The 14,646-nt window shown below is 44.1% G+C and overlaps 1 protein-coding gene across 12 annotated transcripts in view; it reads left to right on the top strand.

Annotated features, from left to right (window-relative positions):
• The window catches only part of CELF1 (CUGBP Elav-like family member 1), an 86,999-nt gene that overhangs the window by 64,750 nt on the left and 7,603 nt on the right, over nt 1–14,646 (top strand). Inside the window, exons 4-13 of one of the 12 annotated variants that reach the window (XM_040980238.1) lie at nt 421–608; nt 3,500–3,582; nt 4,975–5,023; nt 5,714–5,848; nt 6,338–6,417; nt 6,796–6,957; nt 9,358–9,421; nt 10,665–10,793; nt 11,463–11,576; nt 12,572–12,757. In XM_040980238.1, coding sequence (XP_040836172.1) covers nt 431–608; nt 3,500–3,582; nt 4,975–5,023; nt 5,714–5,848; nt 6,338–6,417; nt 6,796–6,957; nt 9,358–9,421; nt 10,665–10,793; nt 11,463–11,576; nt 12,572–12,757 — 1,180 coding nt within the window. In that variant the 5' untranslated portion in view covers nt 421–430. Of the gene's footprint in view, nt 1–408; nt 609–3,499; nt 3,583–4,974; nt 5,024–5,713; nt 5,849–6,337; nt 6,418–6,795; nt 6,958–9,345; nt 9,422–10,664; nt 10,794–11,462; nt 11,577–12,571; nt 12,758–14,646 lie in introns of those variants that run through there. The other 11 variants (XM_040980234.1, XM_040980233.1, XM_040980232.1 and 8 more) reach the window with 11 other exon arrangements.

The following is a 14,646-nucleotide window of genomic DNA, read 5'->3' as shown; positions in this document are numbered from 1 at the left end:
TCTGCAAAGGAAACTTCATCTGTCACTTTATGTAAATTCTGACTCATCTGAAATCAACAGTCCTTTGTTTTACATTTATAAGAAGCATTCCTATTTTTATTAACTGTGTTTAAACATTACTAAAACTTCCTCTTGCTTCAGGGCTTTACCCTTAAGGGCCTGTGAGAATCCTCACGCTAGACAAGGAATAAATAACAGTATTAGTTACTCAGTTAAAAACCAGGATGTCCCAATCAGGATGGTGACCTTTGTTGGGCATCTAATGAAGAGGGTGACCATGATGATGGAAGACCAGGAAATGTGTAAATTCAGTGGAAATCATGAAAGAGGCACAATTTTTTCCTCGAAAGTTGACCTCTTTAAGGAAAAATACATGAAAGTAACATGAATATATAATATGTTTCATTTTATTTCATGCAGCTCAAAGAAAATGAACGGCACCCTGGACCACCCAGACCAACCAGATCTTGATGCTATCAAGATGTTTGTCGGCCAGGTCCCCAGAACCTGGTCAGAGAAGGACTTGCGGGAGCTCTTTGAACAGTATGGTGCTGTCTACGAAATCAATGTCCTAAGGGATAGGAGCCAAAACCCTCCTCAGAGCAAAGGTGAGAACTTTGCATTTGTGACAGAACAGAAATTTGTGCTTCTCTGTGTTAGTCTCTGCCCCATGCTTTTATACTGCCAGGATACACCTGAGGTCATACTGGGAAAAAGGCAATCCTCATAGACGAGCTCTGCCTCCAAATCTAAACACGTTTAATGACTTAAAAATAGAATGTTAAGTTGACATGGTCATCAGTTGTTCAGTCGCCTCTTTTGCCATTCCTTAAGGAAGTTCTGATTTAAGAGATGGACTCTTGTTTGGTCTTGGGAATGGGATGATAAAAGTTAAATCAAAGTAACCCTTCTGCATAAGGCTTTCCTTAGGGTTTTCACTGAATGAAGCTGAAAGAGGGCTGTCCACCTACCACAGGTTTTCTTGTTAATGTCAGATAGGAAGGACTTGTTCGCACCGCTTGGTTTTTGTAGCCTACAAAATGAACAGAAGATCTGCTAATCTGCTTCCAGAAATACCAGCAAAATAAATGCTTATGGAATGGATGATCGGTAGATATTGGCTTTGCCTCCACCCCTCCCTGCTAGACATGCTCTGATTTTCCAAATAACCGGTTTCAGGATTATTTTCTTTTTTATATATAATAAATTCATTTTATTTGTGTGATGTTTACATAGCTGAAGAGGGATGCATGCCCATGTGGACCGCCTATTAGGTTGGAAAAGATCATGGAGTGGGGGAAAGTGGCTGAAACAACTACCTCCAATCTCCTTTTCTCTTCCTGTATATGGCGAAGGGGGAAGAAAAGCAGAGAGGGCCGCCCAACTGCATCAGTACCCAGGAATGGGGGTGGCCACCTGGTGTCATTCCAGGGTTCCAGATGTGGAGCGTGTTCTGAGGATACTGCTTATGGTTTTTTTTTTTTTTTTTTAAAGGATCCATCTACCTACCTAAACATCTATCTGTCTCTTTATTTGGAAAGTCAGATACACAGAGGAGAGACAGAAAGATCTTCTGTCCAATGATTCACTCCCCAAGTGGCCACAGCAGCCGAGCTGAGCCCATCCGAAGCCATAAACCAGGAGCCTCTTCTGGATCTCCCACGTGAATGCAGGGTCCCAAAGTTTTTAGGTATCCTCACCTGCTTTCCCAGGCCATAAGCGGGCAGCTGGTTGGGAAACAGGGCTGCTGGGATTAGAACCAGCAACCATATAGTATCCTGGCTTGTGCAAGGTGGGGACTTCAGCCGCTAGGCTAGAACGCCATGCCCTCTTACGTTGTTTTGATAGTTCTGAGATACTGTTGATTTCATTGCTCCAAGGTTCAGAAACTCCTTCCACGTTCCACTGGCTGACCTAGTCCATCTTATAGTCTCAGTTTGCCCAGATACTTGCTGTCAAAGCTTGACCTGGATTGCCATCCAATTTGTTCTGCCCTCCATGGTTCTAGGCGCCCTCTGCAGGCCTCAGTGAACTGATTTTCATGTCCCCCATGTGCATCTGGGCATGCTGGCTGCTGCTGCATAGGTCTCCGCAACTGTGAAGACCCAGTCACCTGCACTCGACAGTCAGACCAGAGATCCTGTGATCTTCACAGTGGTCAGAGTTCTGAGTCCAGTGAGCCGATTGAGGAGTTCCAAAAGAAACCTCGCCAAACAGTTAGGGTTGTGTGTGCCAGCCAGTGCAGGGCCCAGCTCTGTCTGTCACCCACATCAGCCTATATATACCTACCTCATTTACAGATTTTTTTAATAAGTTCATTTTGTTTTTGATAATGTTTACATAGAGTAATTTTCTGAAATCTGTCATGTATGTGGATGTGAGCAGGCATGGTCATCACATTTGCAGACTACCAGATAACATCTAGAAGTAGTTAGTTCCTATTTATGGTATAGTTCACCAAATGGATTAAGTATAGTAGTTCTAAAATGACTAGCACCTTCTGACTGCAACATGATTTTGAAAGAAATCTGTTCTGCATCTCATGGCAGTGTGAGATTTCTGACACACCGCTGTCCCTATCACCACTGCATACAGTAAAGACACAGAGCACAAGATGCCCGTGCTCAAGCTGTACCATGTGCTGTTAGAGGCTTCAGTATATTTGAGAACCAGGAATTTAAAAGATATATATTAAGAGAGTCTTGCTCTTAAGTATTTTTATAATTTAGTAAGTGGTAATTGCATTTGAGGCATGTGGTAGAAACTGGCTACAAATGTAAGTGGTGGGGCCCGCCGCGGTGGCGCAAGTGGTTAAAGTCCTCGCCTTGCACGCCTGGGATCCCCTATGGGCACCGGTTCTAATCCCGGCAGCCCCGCTTCCCTTCCAGCTCCCTGCCTGTGGCCCGGGAAAGCAGTCGAGGACGGCCCAAAGCTTTGGGACCCTGCACCCGTGTGGGAGACCCGGAAGAGGCTCCTGGCTTCGGATCGACATAGCATTGGCCGTTGCGCTCACTTGGGGAGTGAATCATCGGATGGGAGATCTTCCTCTCTGTCTCTCCTCTCTGTATATCCGCCTTTCCAATAAAAAAAAAATAGTAAAAATAAATCTTAAAAAAGCATGTAAGTGGTGGTAGAGTTCCTGGTGGGTTGCAGACTGACAGTCTACTTGGCCCGTGTCCTGCCTGGTCCCGTAAGGAGGGTGGGTTGAATGGAGTGGTGCCATTGTTTCCAGTGAAGTTACACAAGCTGCTGAAGAACATTGTAAATATAAGAAAGAAAAAGTTGAAACTGCAAAGAAAATATTTTTAAAACTCTTTTTTTTTTCTGCTAGGTTCTTCATTCCTCCTTCCATTTCTTTGTCCTCATGCGCCCACTTCCCCCTTCTCCCCCTTTTTTAGCCAGTGTTAATAACAGCCCTCTATAAGGTTTCAATGTGTCAGTGGAATGGTCTCTGTTTTCAAAGGACAGGTTTGATTTTGTGAAATCTTCCTTGTTTCAGGGTGCTGTTTTGTTACATTTTACACCCGTAAAGCTGCACTAGAAGCGCAGAATGCTCTTCACAACATGAAGGTCCTCCCAGGGGTAAGGAAACTCCCACTTAGAAGTGGAAGTATGGTAGTGGTTTGTCTTTGAAGATTTGTTTGTCTAAAAAGCAGATTGACACGGAGATACATGAGAGACAGCTGGGGCTAGATCAGATCACAGGCGTCAGGAACTCCTTCTGAATCTCCCACAGAGTGGCAGAGGCCCATCATTGCTGCTTCCCAGGCATATTAACAGGAAACTGACTTGTCAGCATGGGAACCAACTCTTGAATTGGCTGACTGAAATGCAGTGTGGCCAGGCCATGGCTTAACCTGCTATGTCATGGTGTTCCCCCCGCCCCTGTGGTAGTTTTGATAATGGGATATGTAATTAGCTGTTATCTTTGTGTTCCAAAGTTACAGATTCATATTCTCCTAGACAACAGAGTTTGCATTGTATTAGATAGATTTTATGGGTAAGCTAGAGAGGATTAAAAGGCTCTGTCTAGGTTAAATGCAAATACTGTATACTTTTTTTTCTGTAAGGGGCTTAAGCATCTTGGTGTCTGGGTAGGGTCATGAAACCAGTCCTCATGAATACTGAGGGACAACTGTTCTTGCACATGATAGTGACTGAGAATCATGTGTGAAAAAAAAGCTAACTGGCCAGGAATTTGCATAAAGGAGGTATGAAGGAAACATTTGAAAGAAAATATGTTAAACATAGTCCTTTTCAGCCAAGAGTCTTTGAAAAGTAAGAGAAAGCAAGCTTGCATCCACTGGTTCACTTCCCAGATGATCACAGTGGTAATGGCTGGGCCAGGTTGGAGCCAGGAAGCAGGAGCTTGACCCAGGTCTCCCAAGTGGGTGCAGAAGCCCAAAGATTGGGCCAGCTGTGTACTTTGTCAGGCACATTAACAAGGATCTTTATCCTCTGTATGGGAAGGCAGCATCTTTACCTGCTACCCACAGCAGTAGCCCCTGTTATGTCGTCACTTGATTCCATTGTATTTGGTGAGAAAAAAATCATGGATGAGACAGATGTGAAGTCAGCAAGAATTCTGAAGGCTCTCGGTCTGCAGGTTTCCCCCCACATACCTTTTTAAAAATGTATTTGAAAGAGTGACAGAAGAAAGGAAGGAGAGACAAGACTTGGTGAACTTGGAGGGTGACAGAGAGATCCTGTTTATGCTGGTTCGCTCCCAAGTTGGCTGCAGCAGGCTGAGTCAGGACAGAGCCAGGAACTCGGATTTTACTCTGCGGCTCCCACATGGGTAGCAGACACACAAGTACTTGGGTCATCTTCCATTTTAAACACTGCAGCCAAAACCTGAACTGGCTCTGTGTTAGGACTTGCCACCACTTGACTCTAGAGTTCCTTTTCAAACTGTCATTGATGTTTTAGAAGCCATCAATGTGTGATTGTAAAACTCACGGCTCTTCTTTTCAGATGCATCATCCTATACAGATGAAGCCTGCTGACAGTGAGAAGAACAATGGTGAGCAAACATATAAAGTCGGCCCCTTGCAAGGCTCCTTCTCTGTGTGTTTTTGTGTGTGGGTGTGTGTACGCATGTTTATATTTGAATTGAACTCTGTTGTCTAGATTGTCTTTTTCCCTGTAAAATGAGTATGATAAAATAAATGAGAAAACCCATTTACAAGGAAAGGTTATGTGAACATTCCAGAATGAACTGGGGCATTCCTGATCGATCTAATTATGGCTAGACATGAGGAAAGAAGTGAACAACTTAGGAAGAGGAGTTAGTCTTCTAGAAAATAGAAAAGGAAAATAAATAGTTCAACCCACTGAAAGATATCTCCCATTTCTTCTTTTTTCCTTTGGCAGTAATTGCTAGTGAAAGCAAACAATGCTGAGGCCTAGGCAGCATGCTGAGCTCCTTGAACTTAACACCCACAACCACCCTCGGAGACAGAAATCTTTGTATTAATTAGATGAGGAAACGACGCTTTTACAAGATCACACAACTACCATCTTTCATCTGAATGTGTACATGATTTTAGTGCTAGTGTTACAAGAGGACATGTAAAGTTATGGAAAGAACATGCTTGGAATCCATGAAATGTGGCATGAAACAGGGAGCCAGGATTCATACCCAGGCGCTCTGACACCCAGTGTATGCTCATGGAGTAATAACATTCAAGTCTTTTGTGTTTCACTCTCTCAGCAGTGGAAGACAGGAAGCTGTTTATTGGTATGATTTCCAAGAAGTGCACTGAAAATGACATTCGAGTCATGTTCTCTTCATTTGGACAGATTGAGGAATGCCGGATATTGCGGGGACCTGATGGCCTGAGCCGAGGTGGTACTTTTACTTTTAAAGACAGTTGTCTTCCCCTTGTGAGTCACCTTTTAGTTGGACAGTAGACCCCTGTGATCCCTATAGACCATGACCCTGTTAAGAAGAACTTGGACCTGCTTTGTAAATCGCAGCAAGACCCCTCCTTCTAGATGATTCCTTAGGTATTCTCCCAGCCCCCTAAGGAGTCTGCCATTCCACACTCCAGTCCCATGCACTAAAATTTTCTGGTTTGGTGCTTGAAAATTTTTTATGTCAAAATGGAGTTGAGACTGATTCCTTATTTCTTGCTCAAGCATACTCTATCTATGGTGCTCTTGTTTTTTGTTAACCACCATATTGCAATATACCTGTCTCCTACCCCAGCCCACAAACCTCTCAAGACAGGGACCATCTGTTTTGCTGATAGTTGCAGTGGAGTAGGTGCTCAGTAAATGTCAGATAAATGAATAAGCCAGTGAATGAATGACCTACTGACTCTTCTCTTACCAGGTTGTGCTTTTGTGACTTTTACAACAAGAGCCATGGCACAGACAGCTATCAAGGCGATGCACCAGGCACAGACCATGGAGGTAGGGGGTGGGCAGGTGGAGGGAGAGGTTCCTTAAGCTGTGGGCAGTGGGCAGGCAGAGTCCATCAGCCTATGCTGCAGCAACAGGTGGAGGGGGAGATTCCTTAGTGTGTGGACAGTGGACAGTCTAAAATCCTGCATCAAGTTGCCCTGAAAGTTACACAGGTCCATTATGAAGTGTAAAAGCATTGTTTTCTTTAAAATTAACATGTTGGAAATAGTTGACCTTCTTAATTGTCTTTTGTCAGTACTGTCCATCAAGAACAGAACCATTTGACAGTGAATGAATTTAAAGTATAGCCTGTATGTTACCCAAAAGGAAAATTTTTTCTTTCCCCAGAAGCAGTAGCTTGACCGCTTGGCTTTGGTGTTCTCATAGGGTTGCTCGTCCCCCATGGTGGTAAAATTTGCTGATACACAGAAGGACAAAGAACAGAAGAGAATGGCGCAGCAGCTCCAGCAACAGATGCAGCAAATCAGCGCCGCCTCTGTGTGGGGAAACCTTGCTGGTCTAAATACTCTTGGACCCCAGTATTTAGCAGTGAGTCTTTGTGGTTTGCTTTCTGCAGACTGTGCAAGCTCTCAGCTGTTTGTTCTTCTGCTGTCTCTAGCTAACAGACACAGTGGCATTTACATGTTTGGGTGAAGAAAAATAAGATTTAAAGATTCAGCAGTGTGTTGTTTTTTAAGTTACATTAGCTTCTCGGAGTATCTCTCTCTCCCTTCCTCTCTCCCTCCCTTCCTCTAAAACTTTCTTCTCTCTCTTCTTTACTGGTCATGAATCTCCACTTTTGCTACTGTTAAAGTACAATTTCATTTTCTTGATTTAAATACATTGAAAATATGATGTGTTCCTGTTTCAGGAATTTGTTCCTGAAAGAATCTTAACTAGCAAGTGTTTCCCCGGAATACTTGCTATTAGATATAGGACATGTTAGAGTCTTGCTGACTCTTCCCTAAAGGGAATATTTTTCTTTCAGCAGACTGAAAGCTAAGAGATGCACCTAGACATTATTAAATGAGTATTATAGGCATATATTTAAGTCCAGTGTATCTTAAATTGCTTTCCCTTAATTTGACTTTTGTTGTTGAATTCTAAGTCATGTGGTCGAAAAGAAGGTCTGCGTCAGTTTGGATACTTAATAGGTCTGCAGTGCATGCTCTAGGGGATTACTATTGCTTTAGCCCCTTAAAAGATTTGCAGCTACCACAAGAAACTTAAAACCTGGAAGAAAAGAGAAAGGTCATCTCTGGAGTTAAAAGTGGTGAGACTAGATCCACATAGGTATAATAGCTAATATCAGCAGTCACCCCTCATTTGTTACAGTCTTGTTCTATGTGGAAACAGGAGAATCAGTGCTTTGTGTTCCTGGCTACCGAATTTTGGTTAGTTTAATACCCCTGGTTTCTGTATTTCTAAATTCTAGTATATCCTAACCAGCATTTCTCTAAAGTTAAAAAAAAAAAAAGTAAGGGGTTGAGGGGTTGTTGTACTTCAACAAATTAGATTGTTTCTTAGTTGTAGAATATTGCTTACAAGTTCAAGAAATTCAGTTTGTGATCTTCTGCCAAAATAATAATACTTTAAAAATGGCCATATGCATTTGTGCTTCTCACAGAGAATTAAAGCCTCTTTGTGGGAGGACTTCCCCCTTTGTTGTCATTGCTGCTCAGAAAATAACCTAAAGGTCCATAGTGAAAGAGAGTTACAATCTGTGTTGGCATTTGACAGGATCCCCTGCCTAAGAGCTGTTCTCGTGTAAAGAACATATGAAGGTGCCAAGAGTGGTAGGCACTGTCCATTGGCACTGAACGCATTGCCCAGGAATGATGAGGGCATGCGTTGTATAAGTAATAGTGGACCATCATGAATTGTGAAGATCTTTCTGGATTATGTGGACTTTAACCAACTGAGTTCAGCTGGGCTAGAATCATAGTTTCTAATCTTTGTGGGGTTGTGGACCCTTTTGAGGAGTAACTTAAAATTTTATATATGTACATTTTCTCTTCTTTCTGTTCTGGAGTTTGTGGACCTGCTGAAACCCATCAAGGCACTGTGGCCTGGAGGAGTTGTTGATGAGAAGGACCAAGTCAGATGTTTATGAGACTGGGAAACAGGTTGAATAAAGGCTCCAGTATAAAAATACTGATTTTGCTGTAGTTGTTGTTGTTGGAAACTATAATTAGATTTGAGTGGGATGAAGGTTGTTAGTAGATTGGTTAAAGAAAGGTTGTGGTTTGCCAAGATGCAGAGTAAGGGCACCAAGATCTATACGCTTACACATACTTGTTCTATTTATTATGGGACAGCCATTGGGTCGAGTGTGCACTGAGCCTGCTGGGACCTGAGCAGTCATTGAGTTGTCTATAACAGTGAGGACCAGTTTGGAGAGGAAGAAACTGATGGGACTGTGTAGATGATGTAGAACTTGGGAGTGAAAGGTAGATTCAGGAGATACTATGGAGTAGTCAGGTGTGATATCTGTAACAGTTATGTGAACAAGAAATTGGGCATGGACATGGAAGAAATCTGAATTGTAGGATTTGTGGACCTAACAAAGGAGAATTTGGGAGAGAGGAACTAGAAACAGCGACAGTCATTTCAACAAAGACCCTCATGAGACGACTTCGCAGCTGCTTGGGTTGAGCTTATTTCCCTGCTGTGCTTATGTTGTCTGCTGTGCTGCATAGACTTTGAGCTTTGCTCAGTATTCAGTGAACTCACTGTCTTCAGGGCCAGGTCTCTAGCTATGTTGTATCGTCCTGTGCTGTCATACGCCTCATGTTTTTGTTGTGTTCGCTTGGGATCTTGTCTTCAACTTCTCTCTGGGGGCCTCTGCACTCTCGCTTTGCTGTACTGTAGAGTTATCCCAGATGCAGAACCAGCCCTCACTCTCACTCTTGTTCTGTTTTTTGGTGTAATGTCTAGCTTTATTTGCAGCTCCTTCAGCAGACTGCCTCCTCCGGGAATCTCAACACCCTGAGCAGCCTCCACCCGATGGGCGGTAAGTGTCCCACCTCTGTGGAGCAGCAGCAGCCCGTGGCCAGGCAGAGACCCAGCCAGCAGCGGCCTGGGAGTTCTTGCATGACTGCAGTATAAACCCAGCCTGGGATGGACCTCCCGTGCCTTGTCTCCACGAGGTGTTTTCTGTTACTCATTTATTTCATTAATGCCATGTTGGTCTGAGGTTGCCTGATCCCCCACTGCACGCCGTAAAAACATTGCCACTGGGTGAGAGTGTGAAGATTGCTCTTAGCATCTTGTCTGAGACCGTTCTGATAGGGAGAAAAAGTGCAGGAACACTTTATTCTCACAGGAGTGACTTTTCCAGTGCTGTGAGGTCAAAGGTAACTTCCCTGCACATGGTTTACCCGGAAGCTGTGTTTCTTAACACAGGTTATTTCTTGGGTGAACTTCTCATTTGTTGTTGCTGTTAATGTATGCAGAAAACTTAAATGGCAAGTAACTGAATTTACACCAAAATGAGCTTCCATAGAAAAACATGAATCATCAGAAAAGTTGGTGGGGTTGGAAGTAGGGCAGTTCCCCTGGTGGCTGTGCCTTATCTGCAGTAGCTCAGGGCTAGGCAAGTGCATTTGAGAAAGTAATCATCTTCAGGTAGCTGTTTTGCAAGTTGAAGTATTTTGATTGTGGTGCACGTTATCCCAGGGAATTACAATTTGCTGTGTTTCAGAACATTGCTTGATTGTAGTCTATTGGGTTCTCACTCTGTAGTCTTCCCACTGCTTTTCCCAGCTATTAAGTTATTTACAACATCCATAACACACTTCAGGTTTCTCCTGTTGACTGTGCTGTCTGGTTCATAAAGCAGTGTTTCCTGAACTTCCGCAGCTCTTCATAGAGTGTGTTACTTCCTGTTCTTGCTGCTGTGCCTCTGCGCCTGTGCTACGTTACTCACTCGCTCTCCACCACTGAAAGTAGTCCCTCTGTAAAGTGGGTCTTGGATGCAATCCCTTCCTGTGCCACAGGCATTGGCATTGTTCTTTCGGGCTACTTTTCTAACACTCTTGGGTAATCATGCTCTTGGGTTACCTTTCTTGTTTCTGAGGAAGTAACCTTAAGTTTCTTAGTGCTGTTTGAATCTTTCTTGAGGCCTTGTGTTGGTGCTTGTAAGACTCATCTGGAATGGTTCCTGTCAGTCTCATACCAGTCCCCCTCCAGTGTGTGCTGGAGTTGACAGGAGGCTCTTTGATGTCCTGACTGATACCTTGCTTTGGATGTTACAGGGTTAAATGCAATGCAGTTACAGAATTTGGCTGCCCTGGCTGCTGCAGCGAGTGCCGCTCAGAACACACCCAGTGGTACCAGTGCTCTTACCACATCCAGCAGTCCCCTCAGTGTACTCACCAGTTCAGGTAAGGTGTAATCGGGGCCAATATGCCTTGAGTCAATCCTCTTTGTTTAAAGGCAGAATCCAAAGACAGGGAAATGCTACAATCTGGAAAGTAGCTAGCAGTGTTATCAGATAGGTCAAATTATGGATAGCAGACTTCCACATGTCATCTCTTCTGACTGAAGAGAAATCTTGTCATTTTCAGTTTGCCATTGCTATTATTATCACTCATCCTACAAGGACAGTTATGAGCATTGGTAACTAAAAAGTCTTTGCAAATACTTGGGTAGTATCATTCTTAGATCTAGGTGGTTCTTGTTAGGGAGAAGAGTAGTATCATCGTGACACAGAGGTTAAGATGCCATTTGAGATGTTTGTGTCTTATTTTTAGAGTGCTTAGTTCAAGTCCTGGCTCAACCTTTTATAAATCTTCCAGCTATTTTGAATACTGGGAGACGGGAGATGATGGTTCAAGAACTTGAATGCTTGCCACTCATGTGGGAGTTCCAGATTTCAGTTCATGGCTTCAGTCTGGCCCTGCTCCAGCTGTTAACAGGCATTTTGGGGAGTTAGCCAGCAGATGGAAGATTGGTCTTTCTCTGTTTCTGTTCCTTTCAAGTATAAGTGGAAACATAAAATTTGGGTGTGGGGGAGCACATGTAGTTGAGTTTGACTCCTGAATTTCTAATAGCAGGGTCTTCACCTAGCTCCAGCAGCAGCAACTCTGTAAACCCTATTGCCTCACTCGGAGCCCTACAGACATTAGCAGGAGCGACAGCGGGCCTCAATGTTGGTTCTTTGGCAGGTAAGGCACATTTCCTAGCTGTTATCAGGCCATTCTTATATTATTAGAATGGCCCAGCAAAATTAGAAATTATGAATGTGGGATTGCAAGTCAATCCAGAGTTAATACCACCTCTTCCTTAACTAGTTGTAACTTTGGACTGCCATTCGAAGGTCAGCTTCTCATCTGTGATGTTTGAGCAATAGAATATTTGGAATAACACAGTAGAGTACTTGTAAAGAAGTCAAATGAGGTCACCAGTGCTTTGGCACAGTTGATTAAGCCACTGCCTTGCATCTCTGTTGTCTTACTTGAGTGCCAGTTTGAGTTGCTCTGCTTCCAGTCCAGCTCCCTGCTAGTGCACCTAGACAAGCAGCAGGAGATGGCGCAAGTGCTTGGGTCTTTCATAGCGACATAGGACATTCAGATGGAGCTCCAGGTTCCTGGCTTTAGCCCCACCCAACCCCAGTCATTGCAGGCATTTAGAGAGGGTCTCCCTCTCCCTCTTTTTTCCCCATCATTGTAATTCTGCCTATCAAATAAATAAATAAATAAGCCAACAAACAAATCTGTTAAATGAGGATGTAAAATGCTGGCACATAAAATGTGTTGTTCAAAGTTACTGGCTGTTTTGATGGTAAGGTCTACCCATGTTACATGCACTTCTTTAGTTCCCAATCCTTGGGACTTTCTTACCACATTCTAGCTTGTTACACAAAAATGACAAACTAGCCAAGAAGCTACAACCAAGAATCACTGATGTGTAAATGTTTCACCTCTTCCCCGATTGGAAAGAGGTGATGGGGCGAGCCATGTTTGAATGTGGCATTTGTTTGTATCCCGGCTGGTGGATGTCCAGAAACCTGAGCCCTTCGAAACGTTTTCCTCCTCAAGGCAAAGCTACTTGGGAGAAGAGAGAACTTTGTAGTTTGCTCTTATAGATGTCCCTGAGTACACCTGTCTTTGGCATTAGTTGAATTTCTCAATATGTTAACTCTTCTCTTTTCCCACTCAAGGGATGGCTGCTTTAAATGGTGGTTTGGGCAGCAGTGGCCTTTCCAACGGCACGGGGAGCACAATGGAGGCCCTCACCCAGGCCTACTCGGGCATTCAGCAGTACGCTGCTGCCGCACTCCCCACTCTATACAACCAGAACTTGTTGACACAGCAGAGTATTGGTGCAGCTGGAAGCCAGAAGGAAGGTGAGTAGGAGGGGAGATGGGGGCGGGGATGGGCCCTACAGCAGTACCCAGAGGCAAAGCCAAGGCCAGGAAGGATACCAACCCTGCCTTCAGTGATGTCCAAAGAAACCAAAGAGCTTTGCACAGTGTGATCTTGTAAGATGATTGTTGGGTATGATTCACAGCAGAACTTCTGTATGTTCTCCTGGAAGAAGAATCGAGTCCTGCCATTATTCTTTCTGACACTGTTTAATAGGAATTAGTTTTTGTGGGAACCATCTCTTGAAATCGTGAATGTCAGTGTACCTTCTGTTTAGATATCCCTTTTAGCTATATCAGTTACCATTTTTCTCACATTCTGATGGGTGCTTGCCATAATTGGAAACAAGCAGAGGCTTGGTAGGGCAGAAGGAATTCATGGCTACTTGGACAGTGCAGATACCTGCATGTCAACATCACATTACCTAGGTTTGAAACCTTTATTCTGTTCCTGACTCCAGCTTCCTTGTAATAGAGATTTGGGGAGACAACAGAAAGTCCCAACATCCACGAAGGAGACAGACCTAGATGGAGTTCTCCCCTTCAGGGCATTTGGAGAGAGAACCAGTGGATGGGGAGCCATCTCTCTCTCTCTCTCTCTCTCTCTCTCTCTCTCTCTCTCTCTCTCTCTCTCTCCCTCCCTCCCTCCCTCCCTCCCTCCCTCCCTGCCTGTCTCCCTCCCTCTCCCCTCCCCCCCCACCCCCACTCTCTCGCTCACTCGCTCTCTCCATTTGGGGAGGCAGTCAGTGGATGGGAAGCCGTCTCTGACTCTCTCTCCTTCCCTTCCCCAACTTCCTCTCCCTTTCTTTTCCTCTCTCCCACTCTTGCTTACTGTCTTTCTCTCTCTGACTTCCAGATAAAATTTTTCTTTAGATTAGAAACGGATGCATGCAGTAGGAAGGATGTCCTTTCACATACATGGTGTTGAATTTAGGAAAAGCTTTAAAAGCTTTCTAGCTAGAGACCTGAGGATGGTTTATCCAAGTCCTGTGTTATCTGTGCTCACACTTGATGAGGTTCCATATGCAGGACCTGGCACGTTTGAACTCTCACAAGGCAGAGATGAGTATCCTTGCTTGTTGAGGCAGCAGGAAGTGCCCCTGGTCTAGTCCCCCTCATTTGCACATCAAATACTTGTAGGCCTTGGGGAATTAGTAGTGTGGATTCCTCACTCTCTGAGCAGGCACTTTAGTAGAGACAACGGAAACGAGTGGTAATAAGCAAAAAGCCATGCCATGTTGCAGACAGTGCTTCAAAAAGTGGAAGACAGCAAGGCAGGAGTGTTCCAGGGAGTCGCGGAGGCACCTGTGTTCCCGCATGCTGCTTAGGGGATGCCTGGAGATCGTGCTTACAGAGTCCTGAGACAGGGACATAAGGCCTGCACTGATCCAGGGAAACAGGAGGTTGGAGCAGAAGCGGAGCAGCTGGAGACTGGGGGCAGGCAATAGTACCCCGCAAGGAGTGTGATTGCAACAAAACTCCTTCGTTAGAAAAATCATTAGCTATTGTTAACAGTGCAGTAAGTTGAATCACTGCTTGCAACCCTGACACTCTGTATGACAGGGTTGGTTCAGTTCCTGTCTGTTCCACTTTGGATCCCAGCTTCATGCAAATGCTGTTGAAAAGACAGTGGAAGATGTCTGGCTTCTGGGTTTGGCCTGGTCTAGCTGTTGAAATGATGGATGGAAGATCTCTCTCTGTTGCTCTGCCTTCCAAATAATGAATCCTTTAAAAAAAAGTAAAATAAGGCTGTTGAGTGCTCAGTGGTTAAATGAGATTATTCTGTTTTTGAACTTAGTTAACCATAGACTGATTTTTAAGAATTAATTATTAGAGTGTGTTTGACACAGTGGTTAAATTACCACCGGGTT

The sequence above is a fragment of the Ochotona curzoniae genome, unplaced genomic scaffold (assembly GCF_017591425.1).
Source record: "Ochotona curzoniae isolate NIBS_2020 unplaced genomic scaffold, NIBS_Ocur_1.0 contig_3432, whole genome shotgun sequence".
In the NCBI taxonomy this organism is placed as follows: Eukaryota; Metazoa; Chordata; class Mammalia; order Lagomorpha; family Ochotonidae; genus Ochotona; species Ochotona curzoniae.
Note: the sequence above shows the minus strand (reverse complement) of the source record. Positions and strands in the feature narration are given on the sequence as shown.